The sequence below is a fragment of the Rattus norvegicus genome, chromosome 19 (genome assembly GCF_036323735.1).
Source record: "Rattus norvegicus strain BN/NHsdMcwi chromosome 19, GRCr8, whole genome shotgun sequence".
NCBI lineage: Eukaryota > Metazoa > Chordata > Mammalia > Rodentia > Muridae > Rattus > Rattus norvegicus.
Window position 1 is genome coordinate 19,024,007 of NC_086037.1, and position 20,337 is coordinate 19,044,343.

A 20,337-nucleotide genomic window follows, 5' to 3' on the forward strand; every position below is an offset into this window, starting at 1 on the left:
ATTACTTATTTTATTCATGATTCTTTTTAAAGTTTTGCTTCCTTGAATTTGAGAGTGATTACCTTTCCTCCTTGTTCTTGTTTTTCTTGACACTTTCAAATGTATTACCTTTAATAGTAAGCTTATTTTGGGAAGCTTCTATCTTTAATGAGGGTATTAAAATGAGTTCTTATGTTTCCTACTGTAAGAGAAAGAGAAGGGAGAGGAAGAGGAGGAGGAAGAAGAAGAATCTTTTCACTCCTGCCCAATTTCAAAGGGACATCAGGAGAGCCTGTGGCTTGGAACTGGGCTTGTGGTTTTTGATCATTTATTATGCGATTATCTTTTTAAGTGGGGACTCTCTCAATGGAGATTCTTACAATCGTTTTATTGTTAGTCATAAAGCTATGTGTGCAGAAAGTGTGAGTTGCTTCCTGTCATTTCTTGGCTCTATATTTTGTTATTTGCTTCACATAGTGACCTAGGCCATAGCAGTCCTTGACCCAAAGAGTATGGACTCATGGACTCCTAGTGGTTCTCATGTACTCTGAGAGTTTCAGGGATAGCATATTACTTTCTTGTTGCTGTGATCAACCTGATAAGAAGTAATTAAGTGGAGGAAGGATGTATGGACCCATGGATTGAGCCATGGTAGAAATGGCATGGCAGCTACTTGCTTCCATATAGGTAGGTTAGGACGCAGAGAAGGGAGACAAAGTGGGCACTCAGCTGGCCTTCTCCTTCCTCCTCCTTGTAAGTTCTGGCCTCCGAGTCATGAGACAGTACACCTAACCCGCAGGGCTGCTCTTGTGTTTGAGTTTATCCTATCTGGGAAAGCTCTCACAGAAACTAAACCTTTGCCTCTTCGGTTTCCGAATCCAATGAGGCAGCACTAGCCATCCTTTCTGGTTAGGTTAATTTATAGTTGTCTGGACCCAAAGGCAGCTAAGGAATGCGGACAGCAACAGTCTTCTCCAGGCAAGAGCACACACGTTGGTTATCTAGTACCAAATGGTCAGTCCTGAAAAGATACATTTAAGTAAGATTATATAGACCGAGCAGGTTGTATTGTGTGTGTGTGTGTGTGTGTGTGTGTGTGTGTGTGTGTGTGTGCGTGTGTGTGTTCATTCGTTCCAGTAAACCATGATCAATGCCTTGATACATTTTACTTAATGATAATTATGATAATGATGATGATGATGATGTTGACGACGATGATGACGATGATGATAATAATAATGGTAATAATCTCTGAAGGTAGTCTAACAGTCCTGTTGGAGAAGACATCTCCAATGGAAAGTGTCTGGAAAATTCTAGACCCCAATTGTTATTTAGTGCTAAATTGTTATTTAGCCTCAGGAATGCTGTGTGTGTACTCTGCTAATGGCCATATCCCCAGCCCTTTGAACTGGTGTTTATTTATTTGTTATTCATTATTTCTGTGCTGAGAATTGAACCCAAGGCCTGTGTGTGCTATGCTCTTCTCCCGAGGTAACTTACTAGCTGTGTGGCTTGTATATTTGGACCAGTTTCATCATGTTTATTACTGTTCCACTCTCAGCCTTCTGCTATGTTATTTTAATCTCACGTAAGTAGTTCTTAATAAAAAGCATTCTATTCTAAGTTGATTTCATCTTATGCAACCTTAGCTCTTTACTTAGAAAGGAAAATACTTGAAGAGCTAGCATGTCTGGATCCCACGTGCTACTGTCCTCACGTCTTTCTCGTTAGCGCATTTCATGCTTTTTGGTCACCCCATTCTCTATTATTTGTTCTTCCCTGTGTGGGGCTCACAAGGCTTTGGGGTCTCGGGGCCTCATTACTGCCCAGCCTTATCTGAGTCTGTGTTCAGGTTGCCTTTGCCTGTTTGTCTCTCCCCCTGTCCCTTTTTACTCGCTTTCTTTTTTGGGGGGAGGGGGAGGTATTTTTATTTATATTTCAAATGTTATTCCTTTTCCTGGTTTCCCGGCCATAAGCCTCCTATCCCACCCCCCTCTCCTTCCTCTATAAGGGTGTTCCTCCTCCCCAACCACCCCCCTTTCTGCCTTCCCCCCTGACATTCTCCTATACTGGGGGGGGGGGTTCCAGCCTTGGCAGGACCAAGGGCTTCTCTTCCCACTGGTTTCCAACAAGGCCATCCTCTGCTACATATGCAGCTGGAGCCATGGGTCTGTCCATGTGTAGTCTTACTGATGAAGCCAAGAAGTGCATGCTGACAGGAACCGGATATAGCTGTCTCTTGAGAGGCTCAGCCAGAGCATGACAAATACAGAGGCGAATGCTAGCAGCAAACCACCGAACTGAGAACTGGGTCCCTGTTGGAGGAATTAGAGAAAGGATTGAAGGAGCTGAAGGGGCTTGCTGCCCCATAAGAACAACAATACCAACCAACCAGCTCCCAGGGACTAAACTCACTTGCTTTCTTTTGGTCCCTAGAATTTAGGAGACCGTGGACCTTGTTACTGTTTGTCAAGAGCCAGCTTTTGCTTCTTTTGCCTGCCTCTGCTATGCCATTTAGTGGAGTTGTTTTCTACCTTGGAACAGTTTTGTTCATTAATTTCTTCTATGCTTTTCACAATTATTATTTTTTGCTTTGCCCCTAGAGTTATTAGAGTTGTTTTGTTTTGGTAAATACATTCGAGGCAGTCAATTTGCTGTTTGATACTACTTCATGTGCACCCTACAGGCATGATGTCCTTATGCATATTTTCCTCATCCCATGCCTAAATACTTAAATTTTTCTATTATAATGTATATTAAATTTAAGATTTATTCTCTCTAGAATTTTTTACATGAGTACTTACATTATCTTTGCTCCTTTCTTCTCCCCTAACATCTTCTGTCCTCCAGATTCCCTTTCAAATCCATTATGTATTTTTAATTATTATTACATGTTCATAAGTATGTATATATGTACATATATATCTTGTTGAGTACATTTGTGTGTATATATATATGGTGTGTGTGTGTGTGTGTGTGTGTGTGTGTGTGTGTGTGTGTGTGTGTGTCTTTAGGGCTTACTTTGTGGGTTGGATAAGCTATCAGGGGCTTTATCCCTGGAGAGAACTGATCCTCTCTCAGTGGCTTTTAATTGCTCATTCTCCTCATCTAGAGGGAAGGCCTTATGGTATTTTCCTTCCTATATTGGCAGGGAAACTGGTATTGCCATTGTTCTGGTCTTGTTTAGACTACCATTTTGTTGAGCTATCATGAGTGCAGTTTTCCTTTTATACATAACAGACACAGTCGCACACCAGACGTCCGATTCTCTGTTTCTGCAATCTTTGGCCGCCTCTCCCAGAATGTTTCCTGAGCCTTAGGTGTCGGGGTTGTGTTGTAGATGTATCAGTTGGATTGGACACTCCACTGTGATTTGACCAGTTGTGGTTTTCTAATGGTTTCTGTTCACTACAGAAAGAAGCTCCTTTGATGAGGGATAAGAGCTACATTTCACTGTAGGTTTAAGGATAGGTATTTAGAATGCAACTAGAATTTATACTGCTTTAGGCAGCATAGATTAAAGCTGGATATCAACAATGGTAGAAACAACAGAAGACTTATAAACTCGTGAAACCTTGACAACTGGATAAAAAAATGGGAGAAGACAGAAATTAGGAAAGGATTTAAAGTCTTTCTAGAGTTGAATGAAAACAAGTGTACAACATACTTGAAATATAGTTCCCTATATTTAGTGATATATTAAAGTGATTCTAAGAGGCAGAGTCCTAGCTTTAGTGCCCATATAAGATCTCTGGAGAGACCTTATATTAGTAACTTAATACTATACTTGAACATTCCACACCAATATAAGAAATCATATCCAAAAGAAGTAGACATCAAGACATTCTCAAATTCAGGGCTGAAGTCAATAAAATAGAAACAAGTGAGCAAGCAAACAAAAAATAATACAAAGTATCTGTGAAACAAAAGCTTTTCATTTGTATATTCTTGAGGTTTCTGTTAAAGGTTATACATAAATTTTAATTAAATTATTTTTTAATTAATTAAATTAAATTACTTTTTATTTTTATTTTATGTGCATGGGTATTTTGCCTACCTATCTGATGTGTGTGCAGTGCCCAAAAATGTCAGAAGGATGCATCAGATTCCCTGGGACTGGAGTTATAGATGGCTTTGAACTGCCAATTAAATCTGGGTCTTGTGGAGGAACAGCCAGTGCTCTTAACCAATGAGCCATCTCTCCAGCCCTCTCATCTGTATTTCTAATTGTCATTTTTTTAAAGTAGTGAGTATTCTTTGAATATTTTGAATAGCAGACCTTTATCAGAGAGACATTTAAAACATATTTTTTTCAGTCTAGTCTTCTCTTGAAAAATAATTTTTATAGAGAGAATGTTTAATTTTAATGAAGGCCAGTTTTCTAGCTCTTCCTTTTCATATATAATGCTTTTGGTGTTATGTCTGAAAAGAGTCAATATTAAAATGTGTTTCATGTTTCTCCTTACCTAAAAGGAATTTTTGTTTGATTCTCTGGCTAGTATAAAATCTTTTTGCAGATATTTTTTTCTTTTGCACTTCCTCCCCAGTTGTTCCAACACATTTGCTGAAATACATTTATTTTCTACCGCAATGCCTTGGTTATTTGGTTGAAGATTAGTAGATTATATTCATAAGAGTCTGCTTGTCTATTGATATATATGGATGTATATCAATCAATATATATTCAAGAAAGTGTAATTTTATCTACACTATGCATCCCTCATGTTTATAAAATTCTTCTGTCAGATGCATCCTGTTGTAAATTGTCTCTTCTCTCTGTGAGAGTTCAGGTAATTTATTTATTCATTATTCTTCCAAGACAGTGATTTCCAATGAATGAATGTCAAAATATTAGAAATGCATCAGTGAAGAAGGAATCCTTAAACCCCGGTGTTTATAGGCCTTATAATCTCTGATGTAAATACGTAAGCAAAGATAGAGATAGATAGTCATAAATTAATCCCCTAGTTACCACTAACTTTTGTCTTATCATGCTTATTCATTGAAACTGTCCAAATGAGGCAGATTCTCCTCTAAATGATTTTTAATTTTTATTTAATAAAAAATTAGTTATGTGGGGTGGACATAAGCACTTTAACGCATGTCTGTAGAGCGGAGAGAGAGGGTACAGGTCCCTGGCGACTGGAACTAGAGGTACTTGTGAATTGCCTGATGTGAGTACCGGGAACTGAACCCTGGTCCTCTGAAAGAACAACACGAACTCTTACCTGTCGAGTGATCTCTCTAGCACCACTGACCTCCACCCAAGCAATTTATTAAAAAACCCACAAACTTCTCCTTGTGTCTTCGTTACTTTCAACGCCCAGAGTCAGTGGCGTCCTAGTGTCACCTGCACCCCTGCGACAAAGAAGGAAAAGAAGACGAGGTTTGGCCTGAACGTTTACATGGACAAGACAGTCTGTGACACTTGTTTGACCCACATTCTTGCAGCTAGACCTTGAGCGCAGTTCAAGAGTTCCTACGAAAGGGAGTTTACCATGGGCTCACGATGAAGAGAAAGCAAGTCTGGCTAGAGGTACAGTAGACTGGGCTGTGCCTCAGTTTAGTGAAAGCGCCGCAGATCCTTGGAGAGCATAGCTGCTGTAGTCCTTCAGAATAGTCCTGAGCTGGGCCAGTTTATCCGGGTCTGCAACCACTCCGGGCTGACTTGCCACTGAGAGTGGACTGCCTGGGCGGCGGGTGTGGTTATGAACAAGGTAACTTCCAGAGAGTGTGATTCCGAGAAGTAAGTGTCACAGCTCAAGGTTGTGCTCTGTGCGTTTCCATAAGTAGGGGACTGCTCGCTCTCTCTCTCTCTCTCCCTCCCTCCCTCCCTCCCTCCCTCCCTCCCTCCCTCCCTCCCTCCCCAAGGCTTGCATCATGCTTCTCAGTATCCACCAGGGGTGTAGATGTATTGTAGTTAGGTTTGCACAAAGACAAAAACCCGAGAACAGAATATAGCAAGACAGAAAATGGAGACAAAGCACATGCACGACTTTTTCTTTATTTCCGATGCTTGCTGTAAAGTGTGGATTTATCTGTATTCATATTGCTCATCTGAGTGTGCTTTCAGCCTGAGACTTGCATCATTAGTTTAATACTCACAGGTCAAATATTGCCTGCCTTCTATTTCTCTTTTTCCTGAAACTTGCTTTCCATGCTCACTGGGATCCTTCAGTATTTATGTCTCTTATTTGATATTTCATCTTTTTTTCCCTCCTCTAAGCATTTCTGGGAAATCCTCCATGCCGTCTTCTAATTCTTAGTCTAATCCAATCTAGACTTACTTTGTACCTTGAACATACAATTTTTCCAAATAATATATTCTCCTTTTCCAAAATTCCAATCTCTTCTTTTTCATGTCTCTATTTTACTCCTGACTGCTTTACTTCGTAGTTTGATGTTCTCTTCGAAAGTCACCCCATCTCCTCCTCCTCTCATGGTAGAGTTCAGTGTCCGTTTAACTCCATCTCATGCCGTTTGCTGTTCCCATTCTCTATGGGATGTCAATTCATTACAATTATTGGTATCATTCATTACTTTTTCCAGTGATGGTTTGGAGCGCATGTTTTATGATTTTAAAGTTATCTTATAACCGCCTGGTTTACACAGAATAGAGATTTTTTTTCTGTTTTTTTTTTTTTTTTTTTTTTGCGTTTTTGTATTTTCTGAGTCACACTGTGGCTGCTGGGAGGATTTCCAGTTCAGACCCAGCCATGGTTCTTCCTGGCTCTTGCCCCTGCACTGATGGGAATATTGCACATCCCGTTCCTTAGCCAGGGCCTGGCAGGGTCTGACCACATTTATGTTACTTCTTAAATAGGGAAGTTAGAATGAGCCATGCCTCTAGCAGGAAGTAGTCGCCTTTTCTGCTCCCTCTTGGCCATTGTTTTTAGTGGAGTCAGGTGCCACTCTGCCTTCTGTGGGGTTTATGCTGGTTTCTGGGTGTCTCAGCAGTGTCGAACCCTAGGAACCTTTACCTGCCTGTGGGGGCTGGGACACTGTCCGCACTGCTTCATTTCTGTCACTACACTGTCTTCTGGTTTGGGGTCCTTTGTGGATTAAAAGTGCATCTCTGACTCACTCCATTCCACAAAGAAAACCTGTTCCTACCTTCCTCTTTCTTTTGGTCTAGTCTTCTACAGAAGCCTCACTTATCTGCGGGATTAAAATATAATTTATTATCATATATCATGCTTGCACAATCTCTGACTCCCTTTCCTGTCTGATTATGTTGGTCATTATGGCCTCTGGCCTCTGGCCTCCCTCCTTCCTTCCTTCTTAATGATTTCTGCTCTTCCTACACTATCCACACTTTCCCGAGTCGGCTGCTTGTCTTAATTCTCTGAAAATGAGTCTTATCTGTATGTTAAAAATAACACCTAAAATATTCAACTCTAACATGGAAAGAGAGGCAGGAGTGTGTGAGTCAAATAGGAGAGTGCTTCCTGGAGCTGGGCCTTGCATCATTTTGGGTTATAAGGCTCATCATCATCACCATCATCATCACCATTATCACCACCACCATCATCACCATCATCATCACCATCATCACCACCATCATCACCATCATCATCACCATCATCACCACCATCATCACCATCATCACCACCATCACCATCATCATCACCATCATCATCACCACCATCATCATCACCATCACCATCATCACCATCATCATCACCATCATCACCACCATCATCACCACCACCATCATCACCATCACCATCATCACCATCATCATCACCATCATCACCACCACCACCATCATCATCATCATCATCACCATCATCATCACCATCATCATCATCATCATCATCACCATCATCATCACCACCACCATCACCATCATCCATATTATGTTTTACAGGATAAAGAGTTTTGGTTAAGAGAATAAGTAACTATCTTGAGTTTTTTCTAACATAAGCAGCCTCCAAGACTCAGGACTCTAGTTTTCGAAACAGTGATGTCATGGCACATTTAATATAATAGCTGGTTGTATAAAACTCAAGACCAGTGAATGGGAACTAAGAACCTTGTAGGGGGAGTACGATTCCCCAGAAGAAGTTTATTTCTCAGGAATCGGGAGATCTGTATCCTGTTTTCCATTCATTCACAAACCCAGTGCTAAATGGATATATAAATTCTTTACATATACCTGAAATGCATTCTTCTTACCTGTAGGAAGGGGGCTCAGAGAAACTCTTAAGATTCTTTGCCATCTTCAAATTATATTACTTGAAGCTGTTACTTAAATATAAACTCTCCTACACCAGTATTTTTTGCAAGGTCTTGAGAATAAAGAAAGGAGAGTACACAGAAGGAATAGACTGTGATTGGCCTCAATTTCTTGGACTGGATCTTTAAATTTACTATTTCTCAGTACAGAACGATTCTCTGTACGATAGCTTTGACCTTTATTTTATTTTGTTTTATTTGTTGTAATTAATTTTTTAGCAATTTCATTGTTGCTTTTACCTATTTACAAAATGTCCCAAGCATATCAACAGGGAACTATTTTGCAAAGTGAGTATTTACTCTGTATTATTATTTATAAGATGTTAATGCCTTCTATTTTAGACATAAATGATTAAGGCCAAATACACTTTATAATAGCACTGTTTTTTTTTTTTTTGAATTAATTTTTTTTTGCTAAATCCTTCTTTTTTTTTTTTACATTATTAAAACATTTTTTTTATTAACTTGAGTATTTCTTATATACATTTCAAGTGTTATTCCCTTTCCCGGTTTCCGGGCAAAATCCCCCTCCCCCCTCCCCTTCCTTATGGGTGTTCCCCTCCCAACCCTCCCCCCATTGCCGCCCTCCCCCCATAGTCTAGTTCACTGGGGGTTCAGTCTTAGCAGGACCCAGGGCTTCCCCTTCTACTGGTGCTCTTACTAGGATATTCATTGCTACCTATGGGGTCAGAGTCCAGGGTCAGTCCATATATAGTCTTTAGGTAGTGGCTTAGTCCCTGGAAGCTCTGGTTGCTTGACATTGTTGTACTTTTGGGGTCTCGAGCCCCTTCAAGCTCTTCCAGTTCTTTCTCTGATTCCTTCAACGGGGGACCTATTCTCAGTTCAGTGGTTTGCTGCTGGCATTCGCCTCTGTATTTGCTGTATTCTGGCTGTGTCTCTCAGGAGCGATCTACATCCGGCTCCTGTCGGTCTGCACTTCTTTGCTTCATCCATCTTGTCCAATTGGGTGGCTGTATATGTATGGGCCACCTGTGGGGCAGGCTCTGAATGGGTGTTCCTTCAGTTTCTGTTTTAATCTTTGCCTCTCCCTTCCCAGCCAAGGGTATTCTTTTTCCTCATTTAAAGAAGGAGTGAAGCATTCACATTTTGATCATCCGTCTTGAGTTTCGTTTGTTCTAGGGATCTAGGGTAATTCAAGCATTTGGGCTAATAGCCACTTATCAATGAGTGCATACCATGTATGTCTTTCTGTGATTGGGTTAGCTCACTCAGGATGATATTTTCCAGTTCCAACCATTTGCCTACGAATTTCATAGACTCGTTGTTTTTGATAGCTGAGTAATATTCCATTGTGTAGATGTACCACATTTTCTGTATCCATTCCTCTGTTGAAGGGCATCTCGGTTCTTTCCATTTTCTGGCTATTATAAATAAGGCTGCGATGAACATAGTGGAGCACATGTCTCTTTTATATGTTGAGGCATCTTTTGGGTATATGCCCAAGAGAGGTATAGCTGGATCCTCAGGCAGTTCAATGTCCAATTTTCTGAGGAACCTCCAGACTGATTTCCAGAATGGTTTTACCAGTCTGCAATCCCACCAACAATGGAGGAGTGTTCCTCTTTCTCCACATCCTCGCCAGCATCTAATAGCACTGTTTTAATCTATAAAAATAACACGAAAGCATGCACATCGTGTTTCATTTGTCATGTATTAATTTGGGAATCTTCATGAGATATTTTGAAACCATACGTGATATGTAAGAGTGCTTCACAGACGGGAGAGTCAGTCTTCTACTGTTGTCACTGGGAATATGTACCTTCACTTAGAGTTTTCTTACCAAAAATCTTTTCATTAAAAATTGTTAAAAACTAAAATATAATTACACTACTTTTCTTTCCTTGAATTCCTTTCACTATTTCTTCCTCTCAAATTCATGGCTTCCTTTGTTATTGATACACAGACTCACATGCACGAATGTACACACACACACACACACACACACACACACACACACATTCAAAAATGTATAAAAAAGGCCTGCATAGTCCGTATAGTGATATATGTATATGTTTCAAGAGCTGACCACTTATCTTAACGAAACTTTGTACATAAAAATGCATGATAAGACATAATACTCGTACATTTTATTCAAGAAAAGCTTAAGTCTTCCTGTCATGGGAGTTTGAGGTGAGAGAAATGTAGTAAAAGGTGGATCTTTCTGAAGCCAGCTGCTTGTGTGTTCACTGCTATTTTGGACCAAAGCACTTAGATTCATTTCTCATTTGGCTAATTATGTTCTTCCTGTCAAGGTCTCTGTACTAGTCATATTGCAAAATGCATGGCAGGTTACATGGAGGTTTTAGTAGTAATAGGGTTTCTAAAGAGTAGGTTGTCTTGGAAAATGTAGAAGAATACAAAACTAAGACTTCAGAGCAACAGTGTGTGTGTGTGTGTGTGTGTGTGTGTGTGTGTGTGTGTGTGTGTGTGCAGATGTGCATATGCTATGGTGTGCATGTAGAGATCAAAAGGCAACCCTAGGTGTTGGTTCTTATCATCTTATCTTGTTTTAGACAGGATCTTTACTGTTTGTTCACTGTGTTGTCTAGGGTATCCAGGCTAAAAGCATCTCTGGGATTCTCCTGTCTCCATTTCTCATCTCCTTATTGGGGTCTTGTGATAGCAAACACTTGTCCTGCATGCTCTTACTCACATAAAATCCCCAAGAGGGATTTGAACTATGGACTTTACATTTCTTTCATAGAAAGCTAGCTCCCTAGAAGGGTCCCAGCTTTCTATGGTGCAATAGTACAGGCTTAGCCACATATACAATCAATGGAAGACAAAAGTTAGTACTTGGCCAGGTGGGTTTTCCAAAGTAACTCTGACACATCCAGCTTTTTAAAACAAAGCTCTGTGCTTCATATTTCTTTTGATGGAGAATCAGCTGATAATAAATAAAAATATCTATGAGGATTAGAGCTTAGTTTCAGTCTTATGTGTCATTTTGAAAAAGTAATAGGTGTCAGTAAATGCATTTTAGTTGCTAAATAAGATATTGGGAAAGTGTATACTATTCCCAGGGGCATAGCTTAATGAATAATACATATTTACAAAGGGAACACATTGTAAACCACATTCCATAAATGTCAGAAATTACTAGGACTTATAGTCTCACCTGAGACTCTTAACTCCTCTCCCTAGAGGTTGTACTTAGTTTTGAACTTTATATCAACTGGAGCATAAATCAGATCCTCTTTATGCTGACTTACTCTTTAACATTGTCTGTGAGAACCAATGATCTTTGATTAAGTCCAGTGTCAAGGCTGCAAATTTTCCACTATGTACATCGTGCTTACATTATTTATTCTTCTTTTGGTGGACATTAGAATTGTTTCTATTATTTCGATTTTTACACAGTACTACTATGATCATCCTTACATGTATCTTTCAGTAAATGGTGTTGCCTTTTCCATAAGGAGTCAGAATTGTCTGGTTCATGGGTAGGAATTTAGTTTTTGAAGATTATTTCCAACCAGTTTAATAAATTGACCAATTAATTCTCCAATAGGCAGGGAGTGAATATTTGAGTTGATCTATGTCTTTGGGGATTTTAAAGAGTCGTTTATTTGGGTATGTGTCTGTGAATTTTAGCCTTATTTTTTCTAATAACAAATCAATTTTGAGTATTATCTAATTTCCATTTGGAAATCTGCCTTGTAATTTTTTCAGTGTTTTCTTTTGTTATAATTTTACTGATTTGTGAAAGCATCTTAGATGTCTGTGTTTTCAATTTTACATTATGTAGAGACTAAAATTACGCATTTCAGTTCCTTGGAGCAGTTGGTACCTTTACTCAAATGTGGCTCCACTTGACAATGATCGACTCTCACTAACACAGGCATAATCTGCTTGATTCCCAGGAACTTCCGTACACATGTTTGATTTTGCTAAATCATTTTCGTGTATGTATGTGCATATATGTATATATCCACGGGGGCGGCTAGAGTTATATCTTGAGTATCTTTCCTTATATCTCTCTACCTTATTATTTTTTGAGACAAATATCATTGAGCCAAGAGCCAGTATAGTTAAGCAGATTGGCTGGTCAGCAAGCTCTAGGAACCATGCTGTCTTCTCTTCCCTAGCGCTACACAGACATGAGCTAGAGGCACACGCTGCCCCATCCAGCCTCAAGTGAGATCTGAGTGTTTGAATTAAGGTCCCTGTGTTTGGGCAGCACACACTGGGGTAACTTCCACCTCACCAAATTATATTTCATAGATCACTGTAGTAATCCGTAGTCATGTGAGATGACAGAAAACCACGGCTTATTGAACATGACTCAGCAGAGTCGGCTTCCTTTCCCCCCCTTTTATTAAAAATACAATTTTTCCTCTCACATAATGTATCCCGGCAACACTTTTCCCTTTATCTAACATCCCAGTTCCTCCTCCCCTCCCCACCCCTCCCCTCCAATCCAGAACACACCCTTTCTGTCATTAGAAATCGAACAGACTTCTAAATAATAATAATGCAATAAAATTAAAAAAAGATAAAACAAAACCTAACACATTGGAATAGGACGAAATGAACTGAAAGGACAGCCCAAGGAAAAGCAAAACTAACAGATACAGATGTCGTGATCCATTCATTTTCACACTCAGGAATTCCATGGAAATACAAAGCTGGAAGCCATTTACTCATTTCCTCTTTAAGGGCCTCTGTCATATTCATAAAGACCACTTCAAGGTCTCTTACTTGTAGTTAAGCTATGTTGCAATGCTCAGGGCCTTCTGTGGTGTGGTTGCTGGCCCTAGTGGAGACATTTTGTCCCGGCTGTTCTTGTGTTTGTTACACTGGAGTCTACACAATTGGCTTTGGAAGACTGGAATTTTAGGTGCTGATTTCCTGTCTTGTCTTTGTTGGGGGAGGGGTGTTTTGTTCCTTGGTTTCTGTTGCTTTTTCTGGTTCTTAGGAGGGTGTGGTGGCTGTGTGTTGCCCAGTGGGGATGCTTCTGGGATCATACAAGGTGTGGTCAATGGGGATTCTAGCTAAAATGTATTCTAGGTGTCTTAGTTAGGGTTTTACTGCTGTGAACAGACACCATGACGAAGGCAAGTCTCCCCAATCCAAACGAGCAATCTCAGGTTCTTTCTGCTCGTAGTTATTGTTCTGTACAAGTGAGAAAATACTTTGTCTAAAGCAACTTGAAAGAGAAGGGGCTTATCTTTGCTTTCAGTCTAAGGAAACAGCATAGGATGGCATAAGGATTCCAGTTGTGGTGGCAGAAGCAAGAGGTGGTTGTTTGCACTGTCTCCACAGTCAGCAAGTACAGAGGGAACCACCGAGTCTCCTCTTTTCCTTTCTATTCTATCTGGTATAGCAGTATGGTGGCACTGGCGCTCTCTGGTAAACTTCTCAAAGACTTGCTCAGAAGTGTGTCGTCTGATGGGTTGTGATCTAGTCCAGTGGCCAATATGGATAGACCATCACCCTTGTTAATCTGAACGAAATGTAGCACAGATTGGGAACAGTGGTCAGACCAGACTACGAGAGAGAAGTTATGGAATGAGAGGGAGTGCCGAAGGCTGTGGGGGAGTCACGTGACTCAGGAGGTCTGGCCTGGACTTTTCCTTTTATGTCAGACTCTGCAGCTTCTGAAAAGGCAGGAAGTGGCCAAAGGAGACCTGGGAAACCTTGACCGCATAGTTGACTTCTGTCATTCAGAATCGGCGGTTTATTTTTTATTTCAAAATATATAAAAACAATACACCAAAATTAAAATCGGAAGGGCCCTTTAAAGTATTTTATCCCAGTAATATCATTTAAATGAGGAAAATTAAAACTAAACCAAGTCAAATCCACCTACTGACTTAGTTCCAGAGTTGTGGAGTTTTTAAGATTGTAGTCCCAAGCTTCTTTTTTTTTTTTTTTTTTTTTTGGTTCTTTTTTTTCGGAGCTGGGGACCGAACCCAGGGCCTTGCGCTTCCTAGGCAAGCGCTCTACCACTGAGCTAAATCCCCAACCCCAGTCCCAAGCTTCTTATTCATATTTATATAGGACGGTGAGATACACAAGGCCAGGGCCAAGGCCACGTCTTTAAATGCAATCAGAAGCAGTGGAAAGGAAATGATCTGGTCCACACTTTGGAAGGCGGATGCTCTTCTGTGAAGACAGACAAAAACGTAAGGTGCTTTGAGGCCCAGGGCCCCAGGAACAGGTAGATACAGGTCAAGTTTCTGAGAGCAAAGTGTGGAGGTGAAAGTGGGACTGGAGATTTAGAAACTTGGTGTGGAGAGACAGTGGGAAGAAAGTTAGTGTTAAATGAAAATTTCTTTTTTTTTAAAATTTTTTATTTTTTTAATGCATTTTCTTTTTTTTCTTCCATCTTTATTAAATTGGGTATTTCTTATTTACATTTCAAGTGTTATTCCCTTTCCCGGTTTCCGGGCAAAATCCCCCTCCCCCCTCCCCTTCCTTATGGGTGTTCCCCTCCCAACCCTCCCCCCATTGCCGCCCTTCCCCTAACAGTCTAGTTCACTGGGGGTTCAGTCTTAGCAGGACCCAGGGCTTCCCCTTCCACTGGTGCTCTTACTAGGATATTCATTGCTACCTATGAGGTCAGAGTCCAGGGTCAGTCCATGTATAGTCTTTAGGTAGTGGCTTAGTCCCTGGAAGCTCTGGTTGCTTGGCATTGTTGTACATATGGGGTCTCGAGCCCCTTCAAGCTCTTCCAGTTCTTTCTCTGATTCCTTCAATAGGGGACCTATTCTCAGTTCAGTGGTTTGCTGCTGGCATTTGCCTCTGTATTTGCTGTATTCTGGCTGTGTCTCTCAGGAGCGATCTACATCCGGCTCCTGTCGGTCTGCACTTCTTTGCTTCATCCATCTTGTCTAATTGGGTGGCTGTATATGTATGGGCCACATGTGGGGCAGGCTCTGAATGGGTGTTCCTTCAGTCTCTGTTTTAATCTTTGCCTCTCCCTTCCCTGCCAAGGGTATTCTTGTTCCCCTTTTAAAGAAGGAGTGAAGCATTCACATTTTGATCATCCGTCTTGAGTTTCATGTGTTCTAGGCATCTAGGGCAATTCGAGCATTTGGGCTAAAATCCACTTATCAGTGAGTGCATACCATGTGTGTCTTTCTGTGATTGGGTTAGCTCACTCAGGATGATGTTTTCCAGTTCCACCCATTTGCCTAATTTCTGTCATTTGTTCTCACACCAACTGCTGGGCCACCTTTTCCAGGTCCCTAAAGTATGGTCCCTTTCCCGGCATCCCCCTGTGGGGCAACCACATCTGTTCTTGATCCCAAGTACATCCTTATGAAAGACATAACATTTGTTATCTTTCCTTTGCTTGGCCAAAATTTCCAGGATACTAATGGCCAATTGTAAAGACAGAAGTTTTGTTTTAGCTCATGGTTTCAGAATTTTCTTTCCATGGTTGTTTGACTCCATCATTTCGGTCTGTGGTGGCACAGTACCTTAAACTAGGGACATTTGATGGAGGAAGTTTGCTCATATCCTGGAAGTGGAAGCAGAATGTCTAGGGTCTTGATATTCTCTTCAAAGGTATGACTCAGTTTCCAGAGATCCTCCTACCAGGAAATGCCACCACCTTCTGGTACTTTTATACAAGCCTTTAATATATAGGCCTTTGGGAAAAATGTAAGGTCCTATATGGTATAGTCTATGATCAACTCTGATTAGTCATCTACTTTATGAAGATAAGGTAGGAAATGAGTTCTAATTCTGTTTGCCTCTTATCCTACAAAAACAGGAATGTAAATCTTAAGCTTTCTCTTACCAATTTAGAGAACTTTAAGTTGATCTACCCAGAGAGGACATATTCTGTGATCCTGCCTACAATATAATTCTGAGACTTGGAGAAATAGATTTTTCTAGAATTCCGAATTTTTAAATACGTGTTGTAGTGGTTTCTTTGTCTGGGTAGGGACCGAGGAAACTTTTTATACTTCTTTATCTAACCACATGTGACTATAGTAATGACTTTCGTGGGGTGGAGTTTATGCTTATTACAATAGTCCCCAAAGGGTTGAACTCTTCTTCACAGATTGTTGGATGAGTCAGTCAACTGAACAGTTATGTGTAAAGTCTAGACTACGATGGTGTGTGGGTCCCTGCGAGGCATGTAGTATTCTTGTTTATAATCATACAAACACTGAGTGCACAGTTTCCACCAGTGCAAGTGATTCCATAACTCTAGAGACACGTAATACATAGCATAATGCTTTCAAAGGAACGTAGTATTGATGTAGAAAGGAGAACTCAGCTCCGTCCATGTACCAGTCCATTTCCGAGCATCTCCAGAATCTGGAACACTGGACTAGAAACCCCTGTATCAAGGTTCAAGGCAGAGGTAAACTTCAAAAATGAAGTTCTTAGAATCTAGACTGATATGTTCATTAAACTTCCCAGGTGCATGGTAGTCATTCACAGTTGAGGACAAGCAGTGTTTAATTTCTAGTATTTTTTTTTTAGTATAATTTTGCTTTCCAGGTGCATGTGGTCTGTGTGGGGTTATGGGACTCTTAGACATACTTCTATTGTTAGCTCCTTACACAGATGAAATAGACAGCATAGCTATGATATTTAAAGCAGAGATAAGGGACTGAGACTAGACAAGTCACGAAGGAGATGGGAACAAAACCCCGGGCACTTTTTAAGTTGAAGATGAACACAAATCTAAGATCAGAGCTGGAATGTATAAGGTATGAATTAGATATTAATAAGAAAGTAATGAAGTTACGTGAGCTCTCACAGCACCTCGAGGTAGAATATTTGAAGTTGAGTTCTTTTACTCCACGAAATAGCTGTTCGCATGAACTGTTGGTTCCCTTTCTCTCCATTTTTTCTTTCGGGCTCTACCAAATGTGAGGCAGTAGCTCTAGGAGGTGTCCAGCTCTGTTACAATACATGAACTGTCTGAGGGAAGTTCATTTAACTCCGTTCCAGAGGTGCAAATTACGGCGCTAGCTTTGTCCCAGCTTCAGTGGGGAAGCTTGTGGCTGAGTTTCTCATAGTGGCAGCACATGAGGAAGAGAGCAATCATATCTCAGAAACCGGAAGCCAGAGGGGCTAGGGTAGCTCAACCTAATCCTATTACATCCTCCACATGACTTAAAGATGCTTCACTAGTTCTTAAGTCCTTCACACTGTCATTGGCACACCAAGAGCCATGCTTTCAACATGGGAACCTTTGGGAATACACTTAAAGACATCCAAACCCTTTCAAAGCTGTTTGAGTCCAGTAAGGTAGAATGTAAGCAAATACCCCACCACCCATCAGAGAAGAGACATTGAAAGCTTTAGATCAGGGGGCTGGAGGGGTGGCTCTGCTCTTCCAGAGGAGCTGGGTTAAAGTCTCAGCACCTTCATGGCCGCTCACAACTATCTGTAATTCCAGTTCTAGGGCTTCTGATACTCTCACATGCATATAGACATCTGTGAAAGCAAAACACTAACGACTGTAAGATTGTGTGTGTGTGTGTGTGTGTGTGTGTGTGTGTGTGTGTGTGTGTGCACGTGTGTGTGTAGCCCCGGAAAGTTTTAGATTAAAAGTATGCAATATAAGTGTTAGTTAATCATTTTATTTATGAATAAATAAAATACCTAAATAAGTGACCGTCACATCTTTATCACTCATAAACAGTGGCATTCAGCATTCAAGAAGGATAACCCAACCTACCCGTCATGGCAACTGCAGAAGCTATACCTGAAGTAGTGGAAGGTGAGTAGCCATGTTACCTAATCAATGAAATTGTTTTGAAGAATCTTTTCCTCTGATGCAATGACTCACAGAACAAACCATGTGTAAAGCATGACTTTTGACTTCTACGAACAGAGAAGGCCTGACATGTTATTTACTAGTCACGTGCGGCTACCCACTGCTTGAAACATGGCTGGTATAGCCAAGAGTGCCCATGACTAACAGCTGTTCATGTTTATCTTTTTGGAACATGATCTTTTCTATGCATGAATCTTTTATTGAAATATCTTGGCTTTCACCTGTTAGATATATGTTATTTTAGCCAACGATTATTTCCTTTAAAATAAAACTTAGTAGGAGCTTAAATATGAAACAGAGTTTGAGCTACTCTGGCTGGGGTGCTGGGAGCTCAAGAAATTAATGAAGTACAGATTTAAAGCTGCTGCTTGAGTTTGGATTTGCCTCACTGGGTCATTTCTCTGGAGATGTTTCTGTTTTAAACCTTTCCTTCCATCACGCAATGTAAAGCTTTAACTCTTCAAGGTGAAGTTTAGTCATCAGGGGGCCAGTTAGTGGTGGTTTATGCTATTCTATATTTCAGTATACTTTGTACTAAATGCCATTGAGTTTGTTAATAGATTCTTTCTAGAAGAACCCAAGCTCTATAGTACATAGAAAACAGGTGCAACGGTGTCCCGTGTGGGCACATTTGGCACTGAAAGCAGCACAGAGCTTAGCAGGTACGCAATGAATACATGCAGAATTGAGTTCATTGTGCCTAAGGTTATTTAGCACAGTTTTATTTTTGACTTTTTGAGACAGTATCTTGTTATGTAGCCCAGGCTGGCCTCAAAATCTTTTTGTCTCAGCTTCCCAAATGCTGGGATTCTAGGCATCTGCCAACAGGCTCAGTTTGAGGGTGCCTTTTCCAAATCCTGCGAATTCAGTCAAACACAGACCAGTAAGGGCATTCACTCAGACTACACATGCAGGATGGACTCACCCACATGACCATAAATCTTTGATTATCTTTTTTGTAATTTTTTTTGTGAAGGCTTTCTGGGAAGTGAAGTCTAACTGGGAAGGAGTGAAACTTTCTGTGTTAGAAAATACAGGCTTACAAGGCTCTGGGACTTTTGGGTGCATAAAAGGCTTGTTCAAGGATCCCCCTTGGGGGGGAATTAGAGGAAGGATTGAAAGAGTTGAAGGAGCTTGCAACCCCATAAAAACAACAATGCCAACCAACCAGAGCTTCCAGGGACTAAACCACTACCAAAAGACTATACATGGACTGACCCAGGGCTCCAACTGCATATGTGCCTTGTTGGGGCACCAGTGGAATGGGAAGCCCTTGGTCTTGCCAAGGTTGGACCCCCAGTGAAGAGGAATATGGGGGGCAGTCAGGGGGATGTATGGAAGGAATATCTGTAGGAGGGGAGGGGATGGGGGCTTATGGACAGGAAACCGGGAAGGGGAATAACATTTGAAATGTAAGTAAAGAAGTATATCTAATAAAAAATTAAAAAAAAAGAATGGATATTTCTCATTTCCATATAAGTCCTACTGATTTATTGAGGCATTTTATTTTATAATTGTTACTTTACCAACAAATTAAAAACACTCAAAAACGTATAGAGTTATATGCTTTAGTCAACTGGGTAAGAGTTAATATTTTTATGCCCCAAATGTATTTTAATATTTTTATAAGATGGTATTCAAAGAATCTTCAAAGACGATGGATATTTCAAGTTTGTTTGTTTTTTCCTTTAGTTTTTCAGGGACTTAATATTTAAGATCATTTAGCTCATTATCCTGACCACTATAAATTGAGTTTTCTTTTCAAATAATAGATATTACATACAAGTAGACGTTATTTCATTTCTTTCGAATCGAACTGTAAAGATTACTTAGAAAGTCCCCGTAATTGAGCCCCACAAAATCCACAACTGTCTCCAAAATTTAATCTCCTAGCTTCACCCCCTTGCTGTAGGGAAGTAAGTAATGATTTTAAGCAGTGCCTGGGAGGCTGAGGAAGGACAATGGCAAATGGCAAGCCAGCTTGTGACCTTGTCTCAGCCACAAAACAAATACTTTTATTTAAAGCAGTGTTTTTGTTTCCATTCTAGGCCCCTTATTAGAAACCACCCAGCGAGATTTTTTGCAAGAAGCAAAATCTCTTATCGCCCAGCATTACAAGAGAGTAAACGAGGTATTGCTTTGCGTTATTTAATGCGTCTATTCAGAAAAAATGAGTCAGGGACTTGAAGACCGTAATGATCATCACAAAAGCTTTCATGGACACTAATGACAGCTTCAAGTAGCTTTTATAAAAACCGATTCAGATGGCACACAGATCATTATTCAAATGATTTGATGATTACACACACACACACACACACACACACACACATGTTTGCACATTTGAT

The 20,337-nt window shown here is 40.4% G+C and overlaps 1 protein-coding gene across 7 annotated transcripts in view; it reads left to right on the top strand.

Moving 5' to 3' along the window:
- Window positions 1–20,337, top strand: part of LOC134483204 (IQ domain-containing protein M-like) — a 232,986-nt gene that overhangs the window by 27,156 nt on the left and 185,493 nt on the right. For 5 of the 7 annotated variants that reach the window (XR_010060076.1, XR_010060077.1, XR_010060075.1 and 2 more), the window contains 2 exons: window positions 17,855–17,932; window positions 20,038–20,120. Coding sequence is in view for 2 of the 7 variants with exons in the window: in XM_063278474.1 (XP_063134544.1) it covers window positions 17,896–17,932; window positions 20,038–20,120 (120 nt within the window). In the remaining 5 variants the exon portion in view is untranslated. The remainder of the gene's footprint in view (window positions 1–17,854; window positions 17,933–20,037; window positions 20,121–20,337) is intronic. The other 2 variants (XR_010060078.1, XR_010060079.1) reach the window with 1 other exon arrangement.